Below are 23352 nucleotides of genomic sequence, written 5' to 3' on the forward strand. Positions count from 1 at the left end.
CCGACACCCATATATCAACACTTCAATCCATCCTAAATGCTGCTGCAAGACTGATCTTCCTCTCTCACTGCTCCACATCTGCTGCCCCACTTTGCCAATCCCTACACTGTTAGCACTTCTGCCTCACAGCACTGGGGTCATGAGTTCAATTCCCGACCATGGTATTACCTGTGTGGAGTTTGTAAGTTCTCCCTCTGTTTGCATGGGTTTCCTTCGGGTGCTTCGATTTCCTCCCACACTCCAAAAACATACTAGTAGGCTAATTGGCTGATATTGAATTGACCTTAGTCTCTCTCTCTCTAGGTCTGTCTGTGTGTATGTTAGGGGATTTAGATTGTAAGCTCCAATGAGGCAGGGACTGATGTGAGTGAGTTCTCTGTACAGCGCTGCGGAATTAGTGGCGCTATATAAATAGCTGATGATGATGATGATGATGATGATGAATAAGCAGACAACAATCCATAATACATAAATAATACAGGAGAAATATAATAATACAAACACATTTACAGTTTGTAGGTGAGAGTAAGGAATTAAAAATGTAATTCTCTAGGCCACGGGGCACCAATGTAGCTACTGGCAGAGATAGAGTGGTGGGATAGACTGAAGAAGCACAAGGCAATAGTTGGCAGGCCAGAGAGAAGGAGGTTACACTAATCAAAGTGAGAGATTACAAGGGATTGAATAAGAGTTGGGACAGCACAATGGCTCAGTGGTTAGCACTCTGGGGTCAGGAGTTTGATTCCCAACCATGGCCTTATCTGTGTGGAGTTTGTAAGTTCTCCCTGTTTTACGTCAGTTCTCCTCAGGGTTCTCCCATACTCCAAAAATATGCTAGCAGGTAAATTGGCTACTGGCAAAATAAACCCTAATCTATCTGTCTGTGTGTATTTGTCAAACATATATAAATAAATGATGATGATGAGTTTTGGTGGCTTCATTGTATGAAATAACTGAATCTCGGATATGTTTCAGAGGTGGAGGCATCAGGATTTGTCGAGGGACCAAATGTGAGGTTTGAAGGAGAAGTAAAAGTCTAGGATGACCCCTAGGCAGTGGACTTGAAGAATAGAGAAGAGGGCAGTGTTATAAAAGAAAAAGAGAGAGCTGATAAGGTTACCAAGGTAGGAGGTGTAGAGGAGAAGATCAGGGGGCCAAGAATGGATCCTTGGGGGACTCTGCCAGGTAAGGGAAGAGAGGCAGAGGTGGAGTCAGCTAAAGAGACTGAACAGGATTGGTTGGTGAGGTAAGATGATAACCAGGAGAGGACCGTGTCACAGAGACCTATAGATTGGAGAGTTTGAAAAAGAAGGGAGTGGTCAATAATACCAAGGGCAGACGAGAGGTCGAGAAGAATAAGAAGGGAGAAGGGTCCTTTAGATTTAGTGAAATGAAGGTTGGTAGTGACCTTAGTGAGGGCAGTTTCATTGGAGTGGACGGAGCAAAATCAGGATTGAAGTGGGTCAAGGAGTGAGTGAGAGGAGAGAACAGTGGTGAGACGGTTGTAGACAACGCATTCGAGAAGTTTGGAGGCAATAGGAAGATGGGAGATAGGACGGCAATTAGAGAGAGAGAGACTGGATCAAGGGATTCTTTTTTAAGTATGGTGGAGACAAGAGCATGTTTGAAGGAGTACTGGAAAGTACCAGAGGAGAGGGATAGGTTTAAATTTGGTGACTTGTTTGTATGATTTTGGTGTCTGAGATGTCCGCGGTATAAAAGTTATGGCAGGTGATTGTAAAATCTACTAAAACATCTGGGTACATATAAAATAATGGTAAATAAATAAATAAAATAATGCACTTTGGCGGAATAATACATAAGAGCTCCCGTACTTTCATGTATTCAGCTTCCATAGCATCATTTGTTTTTTGCAACTTAGTCACCATATCTAAGGCTTATACATTCGTAATGTTTGCCCTTTCATTTCCATTGGAATGCAATATATCTACAAATACTGCACTGTTTGTGAAGAATATTTTGGTGTCTAGCAAACTGCTAGTCAGGCAGAGAGCGTTGGCAGAGATTTTAATTAACTATGAAAAACAGGTTTTATATTTTGAGTCAATAAACGTTTAATGGTAATCTAACATGAAAACACTGTTATTGAGACACATAACTTTAACTCTTTCTATGCACATATATATAAATGTAACATCTACTTTATAAACGCTGGGGATATGGTTAAAATAATATTATAATTTGCCTGCTGGGGCAATAGTATCTTCCTCTGGGGTAAGTAGGCAGTATTTCAATTTAACCTGACAAAACAGGCAGATGCCAGCTCACACTTTTTAACTGTACGTTTATATAAAATCCAGATGAATAAAACTAGCCGGAATATAATTACACTAACTACTTAAAAGGACACCAAACCTAAAATTCTAATTGATCCATTATGAGAAAAAAAAGTTTAATATTCAAAAATGTTTAGAACTAATTTGTTTTCAATCTTGATTGTAACTATTTTTTGTGTATATGCCCTCGTGCAAGTTTTAATAAATCTACTTGATTCTAGCTTATTTCTGTGCTTGTCAGCTGTTTCTTTACATCATAAAGCAGTACAACACCCTTGTACAACCCCCCCCCCCACCCCGCCCCCCGCCATTGCCTGGGATGCATGATGTAAATAAATGGCTGCAAGACACAGAATATTTAGTACAGGTTGCAGGAGAGCACATACAGCTTAATACATTGAAGCCATGTGAGGGTGGACAGTACTGTTAGGTGAACTGCTATGCAAGACACAGACGTTGTAAAGTGAGAGCAGATAGTGGGTTTCAGGTATCGATTTTTCTGTCCTGTGTAAACGCTGCTAGCACAAATGTTTTGAAATTTATTCAAATTCAGAGGAAGTTCAGAAAAGTAATTTTGAGAAGTATTATGTAATTAATAATAACATGTCAAGTAATTTCAACAGTGACTAGATATGAGAGAGGCAGAGAGGGGGGTGAGAGAGGGAGGGGTAGAAAGCGAGCAGGGGTAAGGGAGTGAGAGAGGGTGGGAGAGAGAGTGTAAGTGATGGGCGGAGAGGGAGAGAGGCGGCGATAGGGGGAGAGGGAGGAAGAGAGAGGAAGATAGTGAGAGAGAGAGAGAGAGATGGGGGAGAGGGAGAGAGGTCGGTGAGAGGGGGAGAGGGAGGAAGAGAGAGAGCGAGAGGAAGAGAGAGAGAGAGGAAGAGATGGGGAAGAGGGAGAGAGGCGGCAAGAGGGGTAGAGGGAGAAAGAGAGAGGAAGAGAGTGAGAGAGAGATAGAGATGGGGGAGAGGGAGAGAGGCGGCGAGAGGGGGAGAGGGAGGAAGAGAGAGGAAGAGAGTGAGAGAGAGAGATGGGGGAGAAGGAGAGAGGTCGGCGAGAGGGGGAGAAGGAGGAAGAGAGAGGAAGAGAGTGAGAGAGAAAGAGAGAGATCGGGAGAGGTAGAGAGGCGGCGAGAGGGGGAGAGGGAGGAAGGGAGAGGAAGAGAGTGAGAGAGAGAGAGAGATGGGGGAGAAGGAGAGAGGTTGGCGAGAGGGGGAGAGGGAGGAAGAGAGAGGGAGAGAGAGAGTAAGAGATGGTGGAAGATAGAAAGGGAGAGAGGCGGCGAGAGGGAGGAAGAGAGAGGAAGAGAGTGAGAGAGAGAGAGAGGGAGATCGGGAGAGGTTGAGAGGCGGTGAGAGGGGGAAAGGGAGGAAGAGAGAGGAAGAGAGTGAGAGTGAGAGAGAGAGAGATCGGGAGAGGTAGAGAGGTCGGTGAGAGGGGAAGAGGGAGGAAGAGAGTGAGAGAGAGAGAGAGATGGGGGAAGAGGGAGAGAGGTCGTTGAGAGGGGGAGAGGGAGGAAGAGAGAGAGAGCGAGAGGAAGAGAGAGAGAGAGAAGAAGAGATGGGGAAGAGGGAGAGGTAGAGAGGCGGCGAAAGGGGGAGAGGGAGGAAGAGAGTAAGAGAGAGAGAGATCGGGAGAGGTAGAGAGGTCTGTGAGAGGGGAAGAGGGAGAAAGAGAGAGGAAGAGAGTGAGAGAGAGAGAGAGATGGGAAGACGGAGAGTGGTTGGTGAGAGGGGGAGAGGGAGGAAGAGAGAGAGTGAGAGGAAGAGAGAGAGAGGAAGAGATGGGGAAGAGGGAGAGGGAGAAAGGCGGCGAGAGAGGTAGAGGGAGGAAGAGAGAGGAAGAGAGTGAGAGAGAGACAGAGATGGGGGAGAGGGAGAGAGGCGGCGAAAGGGGGAGAGGGAGGAAGAGAGAGGAAGAGAGTGAGAGAGAGAGATGGGGGAGAAGAAGAGAGGTCGGCGAGAGGGGGAGAGGGAGGAAGAGAGAGAGAGGAAGAGAGAGAGAGTAAGAGATGGTGGAAGATAGAGAGGGAGAGAGGTGGCAAGAGGGGGAGAGGGAGGAAGAGAGAGGAAGAGAGTGAGAGAGAGAGAGAGAGATCAGGAGAGGTAGAGAGGCGGCAAGAGGGGGAGAGGGAGGAAGAGAGAGGAAGAGAGTGAGAGAGAGAGAGAGGTGGGGGAGAAGAAGAGAGAGGTCGGCAAGAGGGGGAGAGGGAGAAAGAGAAAGGAAGAGAGAGAGGGTAAGAAATGGTGGAAGATAGAGAGGGAGAGAGGCGGCGAGAGGGGGAGAGGGAGGAAGAGAGAGAGAGAGATGGGGAAGAGGGAGAGGTAAAGAGGTGGCGAGAGGGAGAGAGAGAAAGAGAGAGAGAGAAAGATGGGGGAGAGGGAAAGGGAGGGAGAGGGATGTAGATTTAATGAGGGAGTTGAAAGAAAATAACCCACGCATCCTGAGAACAAGAAGGTTTTAATTCAATTGTTTAAAATGCAATAGAAGAGTTGAATGTACATATCAAAATTATACAGTAAACATTTAGATGTGTCATTACCTTTTATTATCTTGCAAATGACTTAAATATCATTGTGTGTTATGTATGTATAATATTTAAAACAAAAATAGGATTATAGAACAAAGTACCACCCTTTAAAAAATGCCAGTTGTTATTATTATAGATTCATATAATGTCATAATCTCCCACAGCGCTGTACGGAGTAAATAATCCATAACGACCAATGTAACGAGTGTAGAAACATACATATATTGTAGAAAAGAGGATTCAAATATAAGCTGCAGGAAGTTGAATAATGTGTTATAGGGGGGAATTTAATTCTCAAAATATCCGTGCGAGGCGTCTCCAGAACGGCCGCGAGACATCTTGCGCGGATTTTTTGTTTTTGCAGAAGTAAAAGTAACGCTCATTTTTGTTTCTGCCCCGTTGAGGTGAGAGCAAAAATGAGCGTTTACTTTTTACCGCAGTACTGGTAAAAAAGCGCATCCTCGATGCTCTTCGGAACTTCGCGGACAAATTGAACCGCCCCACAGTGTGTCTATAAAGTATTATTGTGGGATAAAAATGGGAGAGAACTCTGCAGTTCCTATAGGAAGTACGTTAACGCTTAACATGTCTCCTAAAATATCACTGAGGGAAATAAATGCTTATAACATGACATTATAATAAACCAAGGAGAAAACTGAGATTACATAAATTTGGCAAAGGTGTGACAGAAGGAATTCACTGTCTCATGTCTGAATTTTTTTTTTTTTTTATAAACGTAATATATGCGAGTCATGAAGAAAGTGCAAATCAGCATCAGATATTTCACGCAAGATACGCTACGGAAACTGGCTTAGTACTTGCTCTACATCGGGTGCGATGTCTCCATTCTGTCAATGTGTCTTATATACATATTCATTCTGAGTACAGGTTACCACTAACAAGTACCTGTTTCGTATGCCCAAACTTATTGTAAACTTAGTGCCACGAATAATGCTGAGAGCAACATATTAGAACTTCTATCTTGTTGAGTTCAGTTATAGCTTCACTCTAATATTTCAGACTCTTTCTCCCAACTTGGTTTATACTTTGTAAAAGGCAGATTTGATACTTTAAATTCATCATTTTAAAATCTCTGGTTTTCAAGATGTCCTAACTAGAGCAATAATCTAAAGGCTGGACAGGACACCCCGAAAACCTGACCATCCTGGGGAAAACAGACTAAACTAAAACAAACCTTTGTTTTTGAACAGTTTATCTTTATCGTTGAGAACATTTCTCAGTGTAAATTGATACTTTTACAAATGAATGAATTTGAAGTGATACTTTGTCTTTGCAAATGCCATAAACATTCAGGGGTATATTTACTAAACTGTGGGTTTACAAAAGTGGAGATGTTGCCTAAAGCAACCAATCAGATGCTAGCTGTCATTTTGTAGAATGCACTAAATATAAAAAGGTACAATCTGGTTGCCATAGGCAACATCTCCACTTTTTCAAACCCACAGTTTAGTAAATCTAGCCCCAAGAGTTTAATATCGTTGCCTATCTATGATTAAACTATGATGAGAAGGTTTCGCTAGATCTGTGAGAATCTGTCATGATCATTTATCTCACTCCTACTGGTCCCACATTTCCGAATTAACCTTTTCAGTGCTGTACATCCGAAAAACTGGAACATTTAATTAGTATCTCTACACTTCTCTATACTTCTGTTTAAATGTATCAGATGGGGTTGGAAGTGCGTATTGATTGTATCCACTGCATAATATTTATGTAGTAGTTAAAGCAATATTTAATCTATGAATGCTCCAATGCTTGAGTTAATGTAACATATTCTCTAAGTTTAAGGTAAAACATAAATATTTGTCAAAGAATTAAATAGACTGACTGTTCAGTGAAGTATAACAAAAAAAAGACATACTTTCCTGTATAAAGAAACTATATTGTTTTTCTGGGGAACTTGAATCCCAGCCCCCGCCTGCAGCAAAAGAGACCACCCCTTATCTCCCACTCTGTTTACTGACAAACAGAGCAGGTGTCTCTTTAATTGTGAATGGAGGTGTGTGCTCACTGCTCACACAGGTAGAGGGCCTCCCAAGACACTGCCTACTTCCTAATTACAGCATAGGGAGATACTTTTTTTTTTTAATTTGATTTTATATTTAATCCTGTGTCACTGTTCTCTCTGAGAGGAAGGGCTGCGAGTGTCAGCTGCCTGCTTCTCCAATTGAGCTCCCCAAGGCTTTAATTTAAAATACAACATTATAAGACAGATTGAAGCATTAAAGTTATTTTGCACAGAGAGCTCTAGAACTTTAGGCACCTTTTGATTTTAACTTGCTTTTAAAACAACTTTTAATCTAAGTTTTACTAAACTGCTTCCTCTTTAGTCTCCTTTGCTATCTTTTATTTTAAAGAATTGTACCAATTGTTTAGTTAATTAAAGCACTGATCTGAAGGCTGTGCTAATGTTTTAGCTAAGACAATGCAGAGGACTCCTTGTGGTTGTCTTGGTGTTAGTGGGTGTTTGAGTGTAGTGATACAGTGACACCAGCTTTTATCTCAATATATCGTGACTGCAAAGTTTTAGTGTGACACTGATTTAGCCATGGGGATATTTTACTGTAATAAAACTTCTGGGACCACCGTTAACGTCTGGAATGGGATTAAAAGTCAGTTACAGAGCCACGCGCCCGCAGGGCTGGAGCTGGATGAAATTCACTTGTTGCAACAGAAATGGTGAGTAGGAATCTCTTGGTGTAATTATGTTTTCTTTATTAACTTTGGGTTTTAATGACAAGGGTTATTACTCTCTATAGGAATCTTCCACATATGATGCTAATTGCATTGTAAACCCTGTTACCATCTATTTCTGGCATTCTTGTTATTTAAATATCCATCAGGGGAAGATTGTGTCCCTGTTAATATGTCTGTTTTATTTATGACTCTATTCCACAGTACCCGGTGGGTTTTGTCTTTAATAAAATTGCTGTTTTAAAATATGCCTTGAAAACGCTGGGAATTGGTGGTTCTACAGAACAGCTTCATTCTAAATGCACTCCTTAATCTGTAGGTACAAATCGGTACACAGTACCACTTCTGCTCTGTATGTTGAATTTTATTCTCTAGATGTGTTTTTATTCTGTATGCACAGTATCACTTATTTGTTGATATTCATTGAGCCATACCAAATAATTATACTGAGATAAGGGAATTTCATTATAAATAGTCATTTTATAGCTCTGTGACTCAGTGCTTTGTACGGTATCAGTGCTCTATTCCTACTTAGTAGCAAAGTGTTCTCTGCAAACTAAATTCAATTACTGTATAAAAATGTAGCACTTGATTGTAGTCAGTGTTTCCACTAAAAGAATAATGTTTAGGAGTAAGCTTATTTTTTTGAATAATATTTGCCCCGTGCTTAGTGTAAAGTACACTAATAATGTAATCAGTTTCTATCATAGATTTTGTGAAGTAAATTTGTGAGCAGGGTTCTCTTACCTCTCTGTCTGTATGTTTTAACCAGATTTGTTTTATTAATGTTTGTTCCCAATTGTAAAGCGCTACGGAATTTGCTGGCACTATATAAATAAATGTTGATGATGATATCATAATAGGACTCATACGTCCTCTTAAACAGTGTTGTCTAATGGACGGAGGGGGACAGTTTATAGAAACGGGATCCCAAAGCTGGGTTTGGAAATTTATTTGGAACTATACCTGCTAAATGTAGCAATTTTAATAAGAAACTGTGAGGGTTAATGTGTGAGAGTGTTATAAAGCTTATTACAGTCATTTGTATCCATGAGGAATGTTGGAGCATCTACTTTAGGTATAGGATATTGGTATTGGTGGCTGTCCATTTGTTGTAAAATTCTCTTTGGTTGGAACGGCATGTTGGGACTTGTTGTTCCCCAACAGTTGGAGAGCCACCACTTACCTACCTCTCACCTTCCTAAAATACTTTGTACACTATAAAGCACAGGATGATGGGCTGGTTTGGGGAAGATGATCACGGTATAATGGACCTGGTCTATTGCCATTTCTATAAACAATATTTGCAGAATTGGAATGTTCTGCTGTTGGAACATGCTGGTTATACACTAGATAGGCGACACTTATTCTCATGTCAGGGATCAGTAGATGTCTTTCCCCAGTGTTCCGTTCATGACCTCAGCTGCTCCTGAGCTCCAGGTAAGAACCAGGAAGTCGCGTTGTAGCGCTAAACTGTAGAATACGTGTTGGGGCTCAATCATTGCATTAAAGCAGGAGAAGACTGGAGCAGCTGCGGATCGTTCCCAAGCAGAACTTCCAGAAGGGTAATAGGAGGGGGGGAGAACTTCCATCCAACAGTCATCGTGAGTCTGTGTCTATGTGAGTTTGTATCTGTGCTAAGAAATTCATTTGTTTTCCTCTTTAATTAAAACGTATGTACTGTAAGGAATAATGTGCCCATTCCATGTGTTAGGAGTTATCTCAGAGCTTCGACACCTGTGTGTAAGCACTCGTAGTCCACAAGCTTTTATTATGGTCATAGAACTCCTCTGTACCTTCTCATACCCCTATAACTTGTAGTAGATGGTACATCACCCCCATGTACCTCTTCTAGATGTACGTTAAGTTGTAGATACCATAATATTGCGATATGACGATGGAAATATAAGCAGGACTCGTGATATTCTCTCGTTGAAACCTGATAGACTACAACCCTCATCCTTTAAATAAATGTACATATGTACGTTAAGACTTAACTACTTACATACTCAACTGCCTCAGCAATACTGGCCCGCAACTGTAAGAGTTAAATAGCCACTGAGTGGACATGTTCACGGATGACTCGGCTATCCCCTTCATGCAGCGAACTGGAAGTCCAGACAATAAAAAAAATAATAATAAAATAATAAAAAAAAAAAATTACTAAAATAATGTTTTAAAAATATTGATAATTTTTTCATTTATTTTCTTCTGTTATCGCCATACTGAGACAGTGATAAGAGAACTTAAGTAGCCTTCCCCATGTAAAGCTCCTCTCCAGCGACGTGCCCCCTAGATGTTTTAGGGCGGCCAATACACCCATTTTCAGTGGCCATAGGGTACGTCGCCCTATGATGAATAGCCCCACAGTGACAATAGAGGAGAGTAGACAAAGAAGAGCAATAGAACAACCTCGTTGTGCACGTTTATGGCGCTTCTTGTAGAGAAACGTGGCCATTTAATCATTTCTCATTCACATGTACAGTGCGTTAGTTTATATGTTTGCACAAATCGCTGATGAGCTTTATAAACTAACCTGGGAAGGTTTATCCAATATAACATATGCACATAATTTACAACACCCATGTTTCAAAAATACACGTCTTATGTACATGTGAATGGGCTCTAAGACATGCATCTCATTGCTGACCAAGAACGACATGAGAAATTTTGTGGCTTTTCAGGGGATGATTGAGGAATTATTCAGGAAGGAGAGAGGGTCTCCTCAAATAGCTATTTAGAAGGAGAAATAATTTTATTATGTTCAGTAATTATCTGTACTGTCGTCATCCCAACTCTATATATAGATTATAAATTCCACAGAATGTAGAGTTCACAAACGCAGCGTGGAATGCCGTTCTGTGTAATGGTGAAATATAAGTGGGATTCAAGTATTGTATCACCGGAATGTAACACCTCTGCCAAAAACCCCAATCGGCCTCTACTTTGTGCATCTCTGCCTCTGAATTGGACAATATATAAGATATAAACATATTCTAAGAATTACATAAAACATAACTGATGGGAACTGGCACTGATCATTTTTCCACACATTAAAATTCATATTTTGACAGCAGCTTTTTAAACTCTTAGGGGCATATTCAATTGTTGGCGAAAACGCCAAAAATCTCGCGGCGCGCGCACTATTACCTTTTATTACGGCCGTTATTACGGTAATAGTGCATGTAAATACCGTTATTATGGTAGTTTTCTCGCTGGATTTCAGGGAGCTGCGAGCTGAAATCCAGCTTACTATTACCGTAATAACGGTAATAGTTTTAACTCCGCGGGGACTTCAAAGAATTGAATATGCCCCCTAGACTGCATTAGAAACCTTTATCACATTTATTATAAACTCCATTCCAGATTGGAAAGAGGGAGGTGAGCGGGTGCTGAGATTAATAAATGATGGATATCATGTACAGCCGGTGTCCTGACTTGGATGGACGTGAAAGGTCAAACTGTTTCCGAGTGAAATATAAATTATACTGCAAAACTTGGCTGACACAATGTGGGTTATCAGCTGATTGCCTGGGGATGTTTAGATGGTTGTAAAGATAAGAGATGAACAAAGTGAAAGTATTTATTTAAGGCGCTCTGCAATAAAGCAATTAGCTGCGTGATTATAGGAAGCTGAACTGTGGTTAGGAGAGGAAAGAGAACATAGCTGAGTTTATTTATAGTCAATAAATTGGTATCATAACACATACTTATGCAATCAGTGAGTCTCTAGCTGCTGTGGAACCTGCAGTTGGTGTTGCGTGCTTCAAACCTCCCAACTGTTCTGATTTGAGTGACTTGTCCCACCACCTGACCTTTAACACCTTTGTGCTGACCTTTGACACCTTTGTCCTGTCTCGGAATGTTGGAAGGTGCTATTTATTCACTGTTCTACAGAGCCACTGATGGACATGACAATGCATAGGGGAGGTGGTAAGGGGCAGTTTATCGCTGTCTGGCCCTATCCCCAATCACAGCAGCTCCTCCCATTCTGTTGCGGAGCTAAAGACGCCTGGACTCCATAGGCGAGCCATACAGAGCGGCCTACGTATGTTTTTATTAATACAGGTGTTTTATGGTGATGTGGCCATGAGTATAAATGAAATTTGTGTCACTACCATGTGGCATATTATGAACTGGGGACACTTCTAGACACTCCTTCCCCTAGGACAGGGGTAGGGAACCTGTGGCTCTCCAGGTGTTGTGAAACTACAAGTCCCAGCATGCTTTGCCAGTAGATAACCAGCAGAGAGGTGGCAAGGCATGCTGGGATTTGTAGTTTCACAACACCTGGAGAGCCACAGGTTCCCTACCCCTGCCCTAGGAGATGCTAGACACGCTCCTCCAGCGTCGCGCTGCGGCGCAGTGCATACCACTCTAGGTTTCCCTGGTCGCACACCCTACGCTAGTGAGCTATATATTGCCTACCTCTATCTTAAACTATGCCCATCCTTTTGGCTAGTATCTCACTTTTTTTTTTTTTTTTATAGGACAAGAGGACGCATATTTTTTTTGTGATGGGTAATATAACCGATATTAACTTAGATAATCAAAGTTAACACAAGTTTTACATGGGGATACTAGGGTTGAACTCGTAAATGTCAGCATTATCCACTTTATAGGATCTCATTACTGCATATATTGGCATGTTCCAGTCTTCGTATCCTCTTTTTTTTTTTTATTTTTTTTTTTATAGCGATGTTATGTTGAAAATGATTATGAACAGCCTGCTGTACATCCTATTTAGGTCATGGAACAAAAACAAGGGTACACCCAATGTAATGGTTAGTAATAAAAGACAAGCATACTGCTGCTCTTGATGATAATGTGGCCACTGGGTGGCACTGTGTTTTTTGTTTGTTTTTTTGGGGGGGTTTTTTGCGTTAGACTTGCAGTGTAAGTGATATGATGTCTTCCACTGAGAATAAAATTGTACCTTTTTAAATACAGTGTCCCTAGATAGCCTGGTGGAATCTCATTCTCCATTCACTGTGGAAACTGATAAATTATAGACTGGATTATAGCTGCAACAAAGTATGAACATTTATTCCAACAGTAGAAAGACCTTTTGTGTAACACTTTTTTTTTTTTTTTATATATATATATATATATATACATCACTTTTTACAAAGAATAAATCATCATTTTTAATGCTAATAATAGTCAGTTTGTATCCCTTTATTTATTCCAAACATTGACGATCTTTCTTAAACCATCAACTTACCGAAACGCCACTGAATAATCATTGGGTATCCACAATTGGTCAACTTTTCATTGCAAATTGGTTCCTGCTTTAAATGGACTAATGGAAAGGATCGCTGGTAATCATATGTTGTATGTAGTTAGAAGCTGGCTTATATACTTGGTGCCTGGTAAAAGATAGGATGTAGCACACAAGTCTCATGTTTTTTAATTTCTTTAAGTGTAGATCTAAAGCGTGCTTAGTGTGATATATGATCCAGTCACACAGCAATTGTTGGCCAGGGGGTCAGAGGGTTGTTGTCTTGTATGAACTGTGTAAAGGGTGTAATCGAGTAACCTAGTGAGGTTAAGAGGGTGGTTGAGGAATATTATAAGCTTGCCTGAAGAGGTGACATTTCAGAGAACACTTGAAGGTTTGAAGACAAGAGGAAAGTCTTATTGTGCGCAAGGGGGGGGGGGGGAATTCCACAAAGCCCCAAAACAGTCCTGTAACCGGGAATGGAAGCATGTGATGCGAGTGGACGAGACACAGATCTTGGGTGTCTGAGATGTTGAATTGGAAGGTATTTTGAGGCCAGTAAGGAGGTGTATGTAGTTACGGTTTTGTTGATGGCCTTGTATGTTAGTAGAAGTTTTTTATATTGGATTCGGTATTAAAAAAAAAAAAAAAAAAAAAAAAAGGGGGCAACCAATGTAGAGAATCCCTCCCGTTGCATGAGGCCAGGAACCACATTTTTTTACTACCTTATTTTCACTAGTAGGTTAATTGGCTGCTATTGACCTTAGTCTCTCTCGGTCTGTCTGTGTGTGTATGTTAGGGAACTTAGACTGTAAGCTCCAATGGGGCAGGGACTGATGTGAGTTCTCTGTACTGCGCTGCGGGATTAGGGGCGCTATATAAATAGCTGATGATGATATTTCTATAGTTATACTGTATATTATATTTAACAATTAAAAAAAAAAAAGAAAGATATTTGCAGATTCCCAGTATGCTATCAAGTGATCCTAAGGTAAAGGTGTATGTAATAGATGTGCATAAGGGCCACTGTCCTGATATTCACATTTTCCACCAGCCCCGTCGCATTAGGGCTGCACATCTCTAGATCTCTCACACGGAAATGTCTCTGTTTGATCTCGGATCCAGCGCAGGAATAGTGCAGCCTGAAGACCTATTTTCTATTTCACAATTATACAGGATTTAACCAGCTTCTAGACAATTACATTTGTGTTGGCATGATACGATTAATGATATGTTGAAGCACTACAAAATACTTGTTTAATGTGTTCTTTCTCTGTAGAAATACATTTATCTCGTAGAATAATCCAGAGTTTTTCTACACCCAATCTGACAATGGAATCTACATTTTATTTTGTTGGGATATAAAGGTTAATGCAGCAATTAAGGTACTTGGCAGATAAGTACAGAGTGAAATTTAAATTTTCTGATAGAATGTGTCCACATTTGGAGTAATGAATCCAACTTCTCACCTACTGGTCCATCTTGCAAAGAGGATTTAATGATTCGTTAGCTAAAGATAACTAGTATTATAAGTTGGAATTTCCAATATTTCAATTGTGGCAAAAATGGGCACATAATGATAAGATCTCAGTGACATATTCCATCCTCTCTATAAATTCTAGGAGGCCTATTTTCAGCGATGAGGAGGTTTTTTTTTGGAGGTCTTCATTTTCAATGCTTATCGCACAAATTGTGACTGTCTCCCATAAATTGGGACAGTTAAGAAGTATACATACATGCTGTGACTCAATCACTTGCAGAAGTCACACCACACTTAACCTACTTTTCTTCCTCAACACACCCAGGAGATTTGCTTGTTCTTTTGAAAGTCTTATTCAGAAGTCTGCTGGACCGTCGGAGTGTAGTCAACTATGAGTCCCATACAGGCTGATAGTGGCCATGCTATCTTGGAGGGTCATGTCATGTTGGGTTAGATCCACCAGAGGCTTTTCAAGCGTTTTCTAAAGCTCTAAGTTGTAAAACATTTTCTCAAAATCTCCACCAAAACAAAAGTGAATGTGGTCTTAAACATGTCCTGTCACTAACATACCACAATTCCCACTATGAAAGCACTTACATTAGGGTTGCTTGAACATGGCATATAACACAGCTTCTGTTGATTGCTCTCTTCCAAATGGCTTCTTCTCTGAATCAATTTTCTTCATATGTGACAAGAATACTAAAAGCAATCTAGCCTAATAAGTTTTTATTAATAGCATCTAAAAGAACCTGTTTGCAAGGCACTCACAATCAAGTTCTTCCACACACTGCAGTGTATTGCCGCTATCGCTTCTTTGTGCCACGGAGGTATACCAAAATGAACCGATTCTCTGAGAATTGTATCATTGAGGCCACTCTTTCTTTTGGGGGTTGGGGGGGCAGCAATTTCAGTCCATTCTCACATGGACCCTACTCTGCTCTTCATCACTTCTGGACTCCATAGATGCTACACCCCCTAAAACAGAAGCTGATGAGAAGGGCCCATGTTTAGTCGTCAAATTAGTTGGCAAAATTGTTAGGCACAATCCTGTCAAAACTTAAATTATAGTTTCAATAAGTGTTCATTTGACAAAAATCAACTCTCCAGCAAAAGTAGAAAAAGAAGGTATTCTGTTGAAAACTGTAATGGATATTACTGTCCTAAGTCTCCAGTTTTAATTATTATTATTATCATTTATTTATAAGGCGCCACAAGGTTTCCGCAGCGCGGTACACAGTACAAACAATGGACAGCACAGGGAATAACAGTACAAAACAATAAATGAGTAGTACCAAGACTTCAGAGGCTCCAAGCAAGGCAAATATATTGAAGTTGAAGCAGAAGAGAAGGTAGCGAGACAGGAGGGAGGAGGGCCCTGCTCATACGAGCTTACATTCTATAGGGAGGGTTGACAGACGGCAGGCACAAAGGGAGTCTGAGGAGGGGAGCAAGTGCTCCCCACTACTGAGGAGGAGCGAAGTGAAGAGAGTGAGCATGGAGAGAGGGTTGGGTGGAAGGCTGGTAGGCTTTGTGGAAGAGATGAATTTTGAGTGCCCGTTTGAAAGAGCACAGGTTAGGGGACAAACGGATGGAGCATGGGATATCATTCCAGTGCAGGGGGGCAGCTCGGGAGAAGTCTTGAATTCTGGAATGGGATGAGGTGATCAGAGTGGAGGAGAGGCGACGGTCATTGGCCGATCACAGGGACCGGGCGGGAGTGTGGATGGAGAGGAGATTGGAGATAAGGGGCAGTGGAGTGGGAGAGGGTCTTGTAGGTGAGGGTAAGAAGTTTAAAGAGAATTCTGTAAGGGAAGGGGAGCCAGTGAAGGGCAAGGCAGAGAGGGGAGGCAGAAGAGGAGCGGCGAGAAAGGAAGATAAGCCTCGCAGCCGCATTGAGTATAGAACGAAGGGGGGCAAGGCGAGAGCGGGGGAGGCCGTGGAGGAGAAGGTTACAGTAGTCCAGCCGGGAAATGATAAGCATGTGGATAATAGTTTTGGTTGCTTCATGAGATAGGAAGGGCCGGATGCGGGCGATGTTGCGAAGTTGAAAACCACAGGATTGGGCAAGGGATTGATTGTGGGGGGCAAAAGAGAACGAGGAGTCAAGGGTGACTCCCAGGCAGCGCAGTTGGGGGACAGACGAGATGGTGGAGTTGTTGACAGTGATTGAGAGATCCAGATGGGATGGGGACTTAGACGGAGGGAAAACAATGAGTTCGGTTTTAGCAATGTTAATTTTGAGAAAGCGTGAGGACATCCAAGAGGAGATAATTGCCTACAATAATTGCCTTCTGTCCCAGAATGTCCTGGTGACTTGAACAGTACACCCTCCCTTATCCTGCTCACTTTGCAGCATTGCGCACCAGGATAACCCCCCCCCAGAATCTCCTGCAAGATCTCCCTGAGGTGAGTCCTATATGTTGATATGGTCTCCAGCTTAGTGATTGTATGCTTAGAGTCTCCGTTTCATTCCTATACCAACCATTCTAGAACTCAAGTGTTTTGTTAGTTTATTGATTATGTAATAAACCTGCCTTCCCTGCGTTATTACACAGACTGCTTGTTGTTTATTTGAATTATGATGTAAAACAAGTCCAGGCTCTTTAATATTTAATTATGCCTTGAATAATTTACAAAGCGTAGTTGGATGAGGTTCAGATGCGATATGTTATTATGAGCCAGATGTTGTCTATTCCACAATGCTGTACATGGACTAAAGTACTATATTGGTGTCTCTGTGACGTATGTTGAATTGAACTTTGCCTGAACATTTTTTTTTTGTTTTATATTTTGCTGGACCGGTTTACAAAAACCGTTTAGTTTCCTTAATTTATTGATTTAAGTCCGATGTGGGAGGCACAAGACTTTGCTTCTATTGATAAGCTGGAAAAGAAGGCAAATGACCCAACCATGGAGGAGACACCCCAAGTAGCTGACAAGTTCATCGAAACATGCACCCAAACCTGGCAATGGAGAACCATCACCATACCCAGATTACAGATATGTCCTTACTACCATCACTCCCTTGAAAACAATAGGTGTGCCACAACAACTGGTATGCCCAGTGGCCAGGAAAGTTGCCAAGGAACTGTCTAGTAGTTGGTATCATGTTGGCCAACATGGACCCTCAAAATACCTATCGTTCAGCCTTCACAAACTAGGCATCCTCTTAATGTTATCGCCAAACTGCTTGAGACCACCTGTCTGAGTGACAATGGAAGACTAAGAATACTGCATGCAACAAAAATGTAATGGAATGATTTGGATCCAGCATACCATTCAATCGCTCTCTGTATCCTTGTCCCTGTCCTTCGAACGGCAGAGGATACATTGGAAACCTTGGTACACTGGCAACAAAACAGAATTAGAAATGACTTTTGGCTAGTCTGGACCTCTACATAGTGTATTGGTTACAAGGCATTCACCTGATTTTGTATTTATTGAGTTTGAATAACCCAAGATGCAGTGGGTGCAGTTATAGAATTAGATGGACCAATCTTATGGGAATGATGGGTGGAGATTATAGTCTAAGCGCCTTATTACATGCTCCCTTGCCCCCTAAAGCTATACCCTGTTGTGGGTTCACCTTGATGTACAGTATTCTAAGAGGGAAAGGGACAGGATGTACCATGACTGAATTTGTTAGCGATGAGCAGACAAGAAGACTAAGTACACCGTTTCTTTACCCAAATCTCACATTAACAAAATAATTGTTAACAGGGTCACTGTATGGACAATTGGGAAGACCCAAGCACTTTACTATTAGTCCACGCTATCGTCTGCCTCTATTTTCCTTAATCTGACTCCGCACATCCCTTGGGTGTGTGGGGCCAGAGGAAGTTATTCCATCAGTCCCAATTGCAATTTACTACTGCTTTGTTCCCCTGAGACAGGCTTGGGCCCAGGTAGTTTGTAACAGTAGGTATCTCAATGGAAAGTCTAATCAATGACAACATAGTCCATAAATGGGGTTGGTTAATTATAATGGTACCATTCACATTTCATGGGTTTTATAGTCCAGGAATAGAGCAAGAACAACAGTTAATTTTGTGGGCTTGTATTGAGTAAGGCCAAATGTGGCCAGAAAAATGTGCATTGGGTAGTACTCTGGGTAGCACTCCACCACAAACCTCCTTATCCACTTCACTGCTTCTCACATGTCTAGCACATGGTGTACAGTAAGGGGACAAGGTGGTAAACAGACAGTACACTGACCCTCTGAAAGACTATATATCTTCCTTCTAATACAGAATCTGGTGCTTCTGCCAAAATGAAGATAAAATTAAGAATAGACAGCAGTCCAGATTATAGATGGAGATAACCATTTTAATCCAGATAGCCTTCATTCTAGGTGGCATTCCTTTTCCCAACGCTAATTATACCAACGAGACCTACAAAAAAAGCCAGTTAAGATAGTTGTAAAAACTACATGACTATAATACAGACTGACCGGTAAAACATGAAGTGCAGGTGTGAAGATACCAGGTTTTCTGGCCGAATTCTACCCACTTCACTCTAGCTGGCCACCCACGGGTGCCTTCCTAGGTCAGGAAAGCCTACCCAGTCCCTTCTAAGGTTCTTATTAGTTACTCAGGCAAATGCAGTTAGAAAGTAAAGCAATACATTTATTGTAATAAAAAAGCAATCACTAGATTATTATGTACACACAGTAAATAAATGCCAGACAGATTTACCACATTATCCCCACTATATGGAGCCACAGTCACCTGGATGTCCTGACTTAAAGGCCCATGGAGTTCTTCTCTTAGCTGCAGCTGTAGTCCATTGGTAGAGAACGAAAACTCAAAACCAGCTACACTGCACCTTTCATCAATCAAATCCCAGAATGAATCTCCTCTCCCCCTTGGAGTGGCTCCTTATATCTATGGTCAAATTTTCACAGTGCTTTCCCCTCCCTGGGCCTTTCCTTGTTGGACATTGGTGAGTCCTGTACTAGGGGGATTGGAGAGGGGAGTGGAGATGAGCTGTATTTTCACAGATTCTCCCGCTGCCATATTGTTGACCAAACGTCTGGCGTAGTCTTGTGAGAACAATGGATACTAATTAGCCTTCCCCCTCGCCAGTATCTTGCAACCTGATTCCTACCCATAACCCCCTGGCTTTACTTTAGGAACAATGAATAACAACCTCACTGCCACATAAACAATATACATGTTTACAATGAGCTACAATGTTCCATTATCCACATGTAATTAGACAATTGTATTCTGTTCAGCTGGGGAACAAAAGCAATAAAATACTATTAAGGCAATAAAACGTACATGCTATAATGCACATTTTGTGAGAAACGAGGGATGGGTACAGTGTTATCAAACTCGTTTCATCACAGCCGGGCAGCTATCTCATCGTAATTTGTAGCTGTTAGCATGCTGTTTTGTTTGCAAATTTGCATTGTTGTTTTACAGGTCAGTCTGTATTATAGTCATGTTGTTTTTACAATTATCGGCCTTTTTTTGTAGGTCTCCTCGTTATTGGTGTAATTAGCCTTGGAAAAACCAACCCATCTCCTATTAAGGCAACACTGTACATGGTGGTAGTACAAGCAAGGTAGACAGGTCCACAATAGCAAGCAAACAAAAGTTCACAAAAATTTACATGGCTCAAATAGAACTGAAAAATACTGGTAACAAATTCAAGTAGTAACATAAATGGAGTCCCATTGCTTAGGGCAATTCTGACGCAATTGTAACCTTTTTGTTATGCAGGTTTCATATGTAAATGTTACATTTTCCTTGTTTAGAGTAGTGATGGGCAACAGGCTGCCCTCTGACCCTCTGACCCTTCACCTGCAACCCCAACCCCCACCTCCTTCCTGCTTTGTCAGAATTGTTTCTTACATCACTTGTTTTATAGACCTGCTGATGTGTTACAGATAGGGGTCACTATCTTTAATTAAATGTATTGTTTAAACTTAAGATTAAAGGCAATGTGCGGCCCTTTTGAATGTTAGAGCGCCGCGTCATGTGGCCCCAAAGTGTATCTGGTTGCCCATTGCTGCTTTAGAGTGTAGATTACACAGTTGTTGTTTAGAGAATATTACAATCTTGGTGTATTGTCCCTGCACTGGACCACAATTAGAGAGGACCCTCTCTCTCCCCAGCCCCCCCCCCCAACACACCTCTCTCAAATGCAAAAGCACTTGTAATAGGATTTAATAGGTTGATGTACAGTTTTCATAATTTAAATAAAAAATACTTATACTTATAATTAAGTACTTTAATCTCTACAAGTAGATTTGGCTTTGTATTATATACTAGTCACTAGAAGAAGGAAGAAGAGAACACTGCACACTCTCCTCATCTCTCCCCTCTTCCGTTATGCAGTGTGGCTGGAGGGCCGCAGGAGAAGGCTGGGTGGGCCGATCAAGGGACGGCTGTTGCCCACCACTGGGATTATATGTTGCTGTGTTGTGTTTGGTTATACTTTCAAAAATTGCAATTTCACTGTGCAAAACCACGCCTGCAATAAATAATCCACACCAACATTTTTCCTGAAAATTTTGGATTCGGTTAAAATATTTTTGCATAGATTGTCAATGTTCTCTTTTGATTTTTATTTGTTTTATCATTCACCCTATAAATTTTTTATCACAAAGTATGATGTGCTTATGAAATCCATTGACTAATCACTGTCCACAGACAGGCCTAGGATTTTCCATAAATTAGCATAAAGGAATAATTAGGCTGTGTGTGCTGTAGATTTCCAAACTGAATTACCATCGCTGCCCTGTTAATAGCAAGTCATTACTGCAAAGACGACACCTGTTTATTTTTATCTTTTCGCTATTGTTGGCCTATATGCCGAACGGGCTGGGGCTGCTAATGATGGCTATAAGTGTAGAAGGTGCACTCTTAAAGTCATCAAGTATTCCATAGTGTAATATGCAAAGTGATCCTGAAGACATTCCTTCCATCTGATTATATTGCAAAAACTTTTATATAAATTTGCATAAAGGCTTATTAGAGCACGTCTGTAACAATAAACTCTTAGCTGCAAAAGTGGCCAAATAAATGTATTAAGACAGACATTATTAACAAGAATAATAAAACTGTTTTTTAGATGTATTTTCCAACTCTCCAGGAAGGTTCGGGAGACTCCTGAATTTTAGTTAGTTCTCCAGGCCGTGTTGCGCGTTCTTGACCCCCCCTTGTGTCACGAAAACTCCACCACAACATTTTGCCATGGTGTACAGGACCAAAATGACAGGCTAAAACCAGTGGTCCCCAAACTGTGCACCTAGGCTCCCTGGGGTACCTCGACAATCTCACAGGGGTGCCTTGGCCAGGGCTAGTCGTAAGCAGGGCAGGGGACTGCTTGGTAATTATTTTGGCTTAGGGGTCCCTTGAAAAATTTATGGAGACCCTAAGGGTGCCTTGAACTGAAAAAGTTTTGGATCCACTGGGCTAAAACTATTGCTCAAACAGAGGCTGATGGATGTGACTTGTTATAACCGAGTGTCTATACTCATGACTAGATGGGATATGTTGTTACAGATGGGGTATGTTCAGGGCCTGATTACCCAATAGACCAATGAGACTGCAGCCTAGGCTGCAAGGCTTTTTCAGGGTGTAAAATTGTTACCGTTCGGTATAAACTGAAATTAATTTCAAAATATCAGTGAAAAGTTCTTCCCCAAAGTGAAAAGAAAACATGAAAGAAAAAAATAGTAAGGTTTTAACCTTGACATATTCCCATGGTAAAAGCCTAAGACATGAGTCCTCTTTGGGCGGGCACTTGGGGATAAGAGAGTATTAGAGACAAGAATAGTGGAATGCACATATGTGACAGCCCCTTATAATCATCACCATCAGTAGCGCTCGTTCACGTCTCCGTTCTACAACACCGTTCTGGGGGTAAATGTATCAAGCTGATAGTTTTCCGGCGGGTTTGAAAAGAGATGTTGCCTATAGCAACCAATCAGATTCTAGTTGTCATTTTGTAGAATGTACTAAATAAATGACAGCTAGAATCTGATTGGTTTTTCAAACCCACCGAAAAAACTCTCCGCTTGATACATTTTCCCCCTGATCTTAATGAGTGACACAGATTGCCGTGAACCTTTTAAAAAGGCAAGTGGAGCTGGCTTTAAAAAAGGAAACCTAAACATTGGGTGTCGGGGTGTGCCAAATGAAGCCGGATTTTAAATTAAGGACAAATCGTTTTTATCTACCGTGTTTTTAGCCTGACGTGGATGGTGAGGAGCCATAGAACGGGCTAATACTACAACAAAGTGCCAAAACATTTTCCACCTCTGACCTTATTGTTTGCATGTCCAAGCCGTGGGCAGAGAATAAAAATAACCGCTTATTTATCGGCAGTATTGGTGGTGATCAACGCTCTCAGCACCCACAGAGCTGGTGCATATAATTGGGAGTGTTGTAAAATCTGCCATGCAACCTCTGATTAATCCATGATTTTGGAACAAGTACAATTTATCATGGGTAGAGTAGAGATGATGAGCACCTTGGCAGTTTATTAGTGAGCGTTTATAGCATAATAATTCTCATTTTGTCTTTTTAAATGTACAGAAATATATAGGTATATTCTCTATTATATTATAAGTTTACAATGTACAAGTATTACATCTGTTCATGTTCTTGGTCTATGTTCTGCTTTCCCTCTCCGTTGTGACTCATTAGTGGTTTGTACGTGTATGTAATGATTATCTTGCAGACTCCTTTACTATACCTGTGTGAGGTTATTCTTTGTCTGCATTTTTTTATGGTTGTGAACCGGTTGTAGTATAATGTAAACCTGTTCGCTGCCTTCCTTCTGTGTAGGGCATTATGTGGTTGTCCTCTGCAATCCTGTTTTTCAGTTACATTTTCTAATCCTAAACTGGTTCATTTTTGCATATAATGAGGTGCCCTTGACACTGGAATGCAGGCTTAAATGTTTTGATCAAAATATGAACTGACACCTCATGTTTTCATTTTACTAGTGCGCACATGACCTGTTATCTATATCGCACAGTATATTTTGAAAATGCACTGAAACCTAACATGTCTTTGCCAAAGCTCTAGAAAGTGAAACTTTACTTAGCCCAGGGTTGACAGATAGGGTTGTTGTTAAGCCAGATATCGCCAGT

General features: G+C 41.2%; 1 protein-coding gene across 1 annotated transcript in view; it reads left to right on the forward strand.

The window, feature by feature from the left end:
• Window positions 1-6970: 6970 nt before the first annotated feature.
• LOC142160792 (transient receptor potential cation channel subfamily V member 6-like) overlaps window positions 6971-23352 on the forward strand; it is a 32116-nt gene continuing 15734 nt past the window's right edge. The window contains exon 1 of the mRNA XM_075215773.1: window positions 6971-7527. Within this exon, the coding sequence (XP_075071874.1) occupies window positions 7397-7527 (131 nt within the window). The 5' untranslated portion in view covers window positions 6971-7396. The remainder of the gene's footprint in view (window positions 7528-23352) is intronic.

The sequence above is a fragment of the Mixophyes fleayi genome, chromosome 6 (genome assembly GCF_038048845.1).
Source record: "Mixophyes fleayi isolate aMixFle1 chromosome 6, aMixFle1.hap1, whole genome shotgun sequence".
In the NCBI taxonomy this organism is placed as follows: Eukaryota; Metazoa; Chordata; class Amphibia; order Anura; family Limnodynastidae; genus Mixophyes; species Mixophyes fleayi.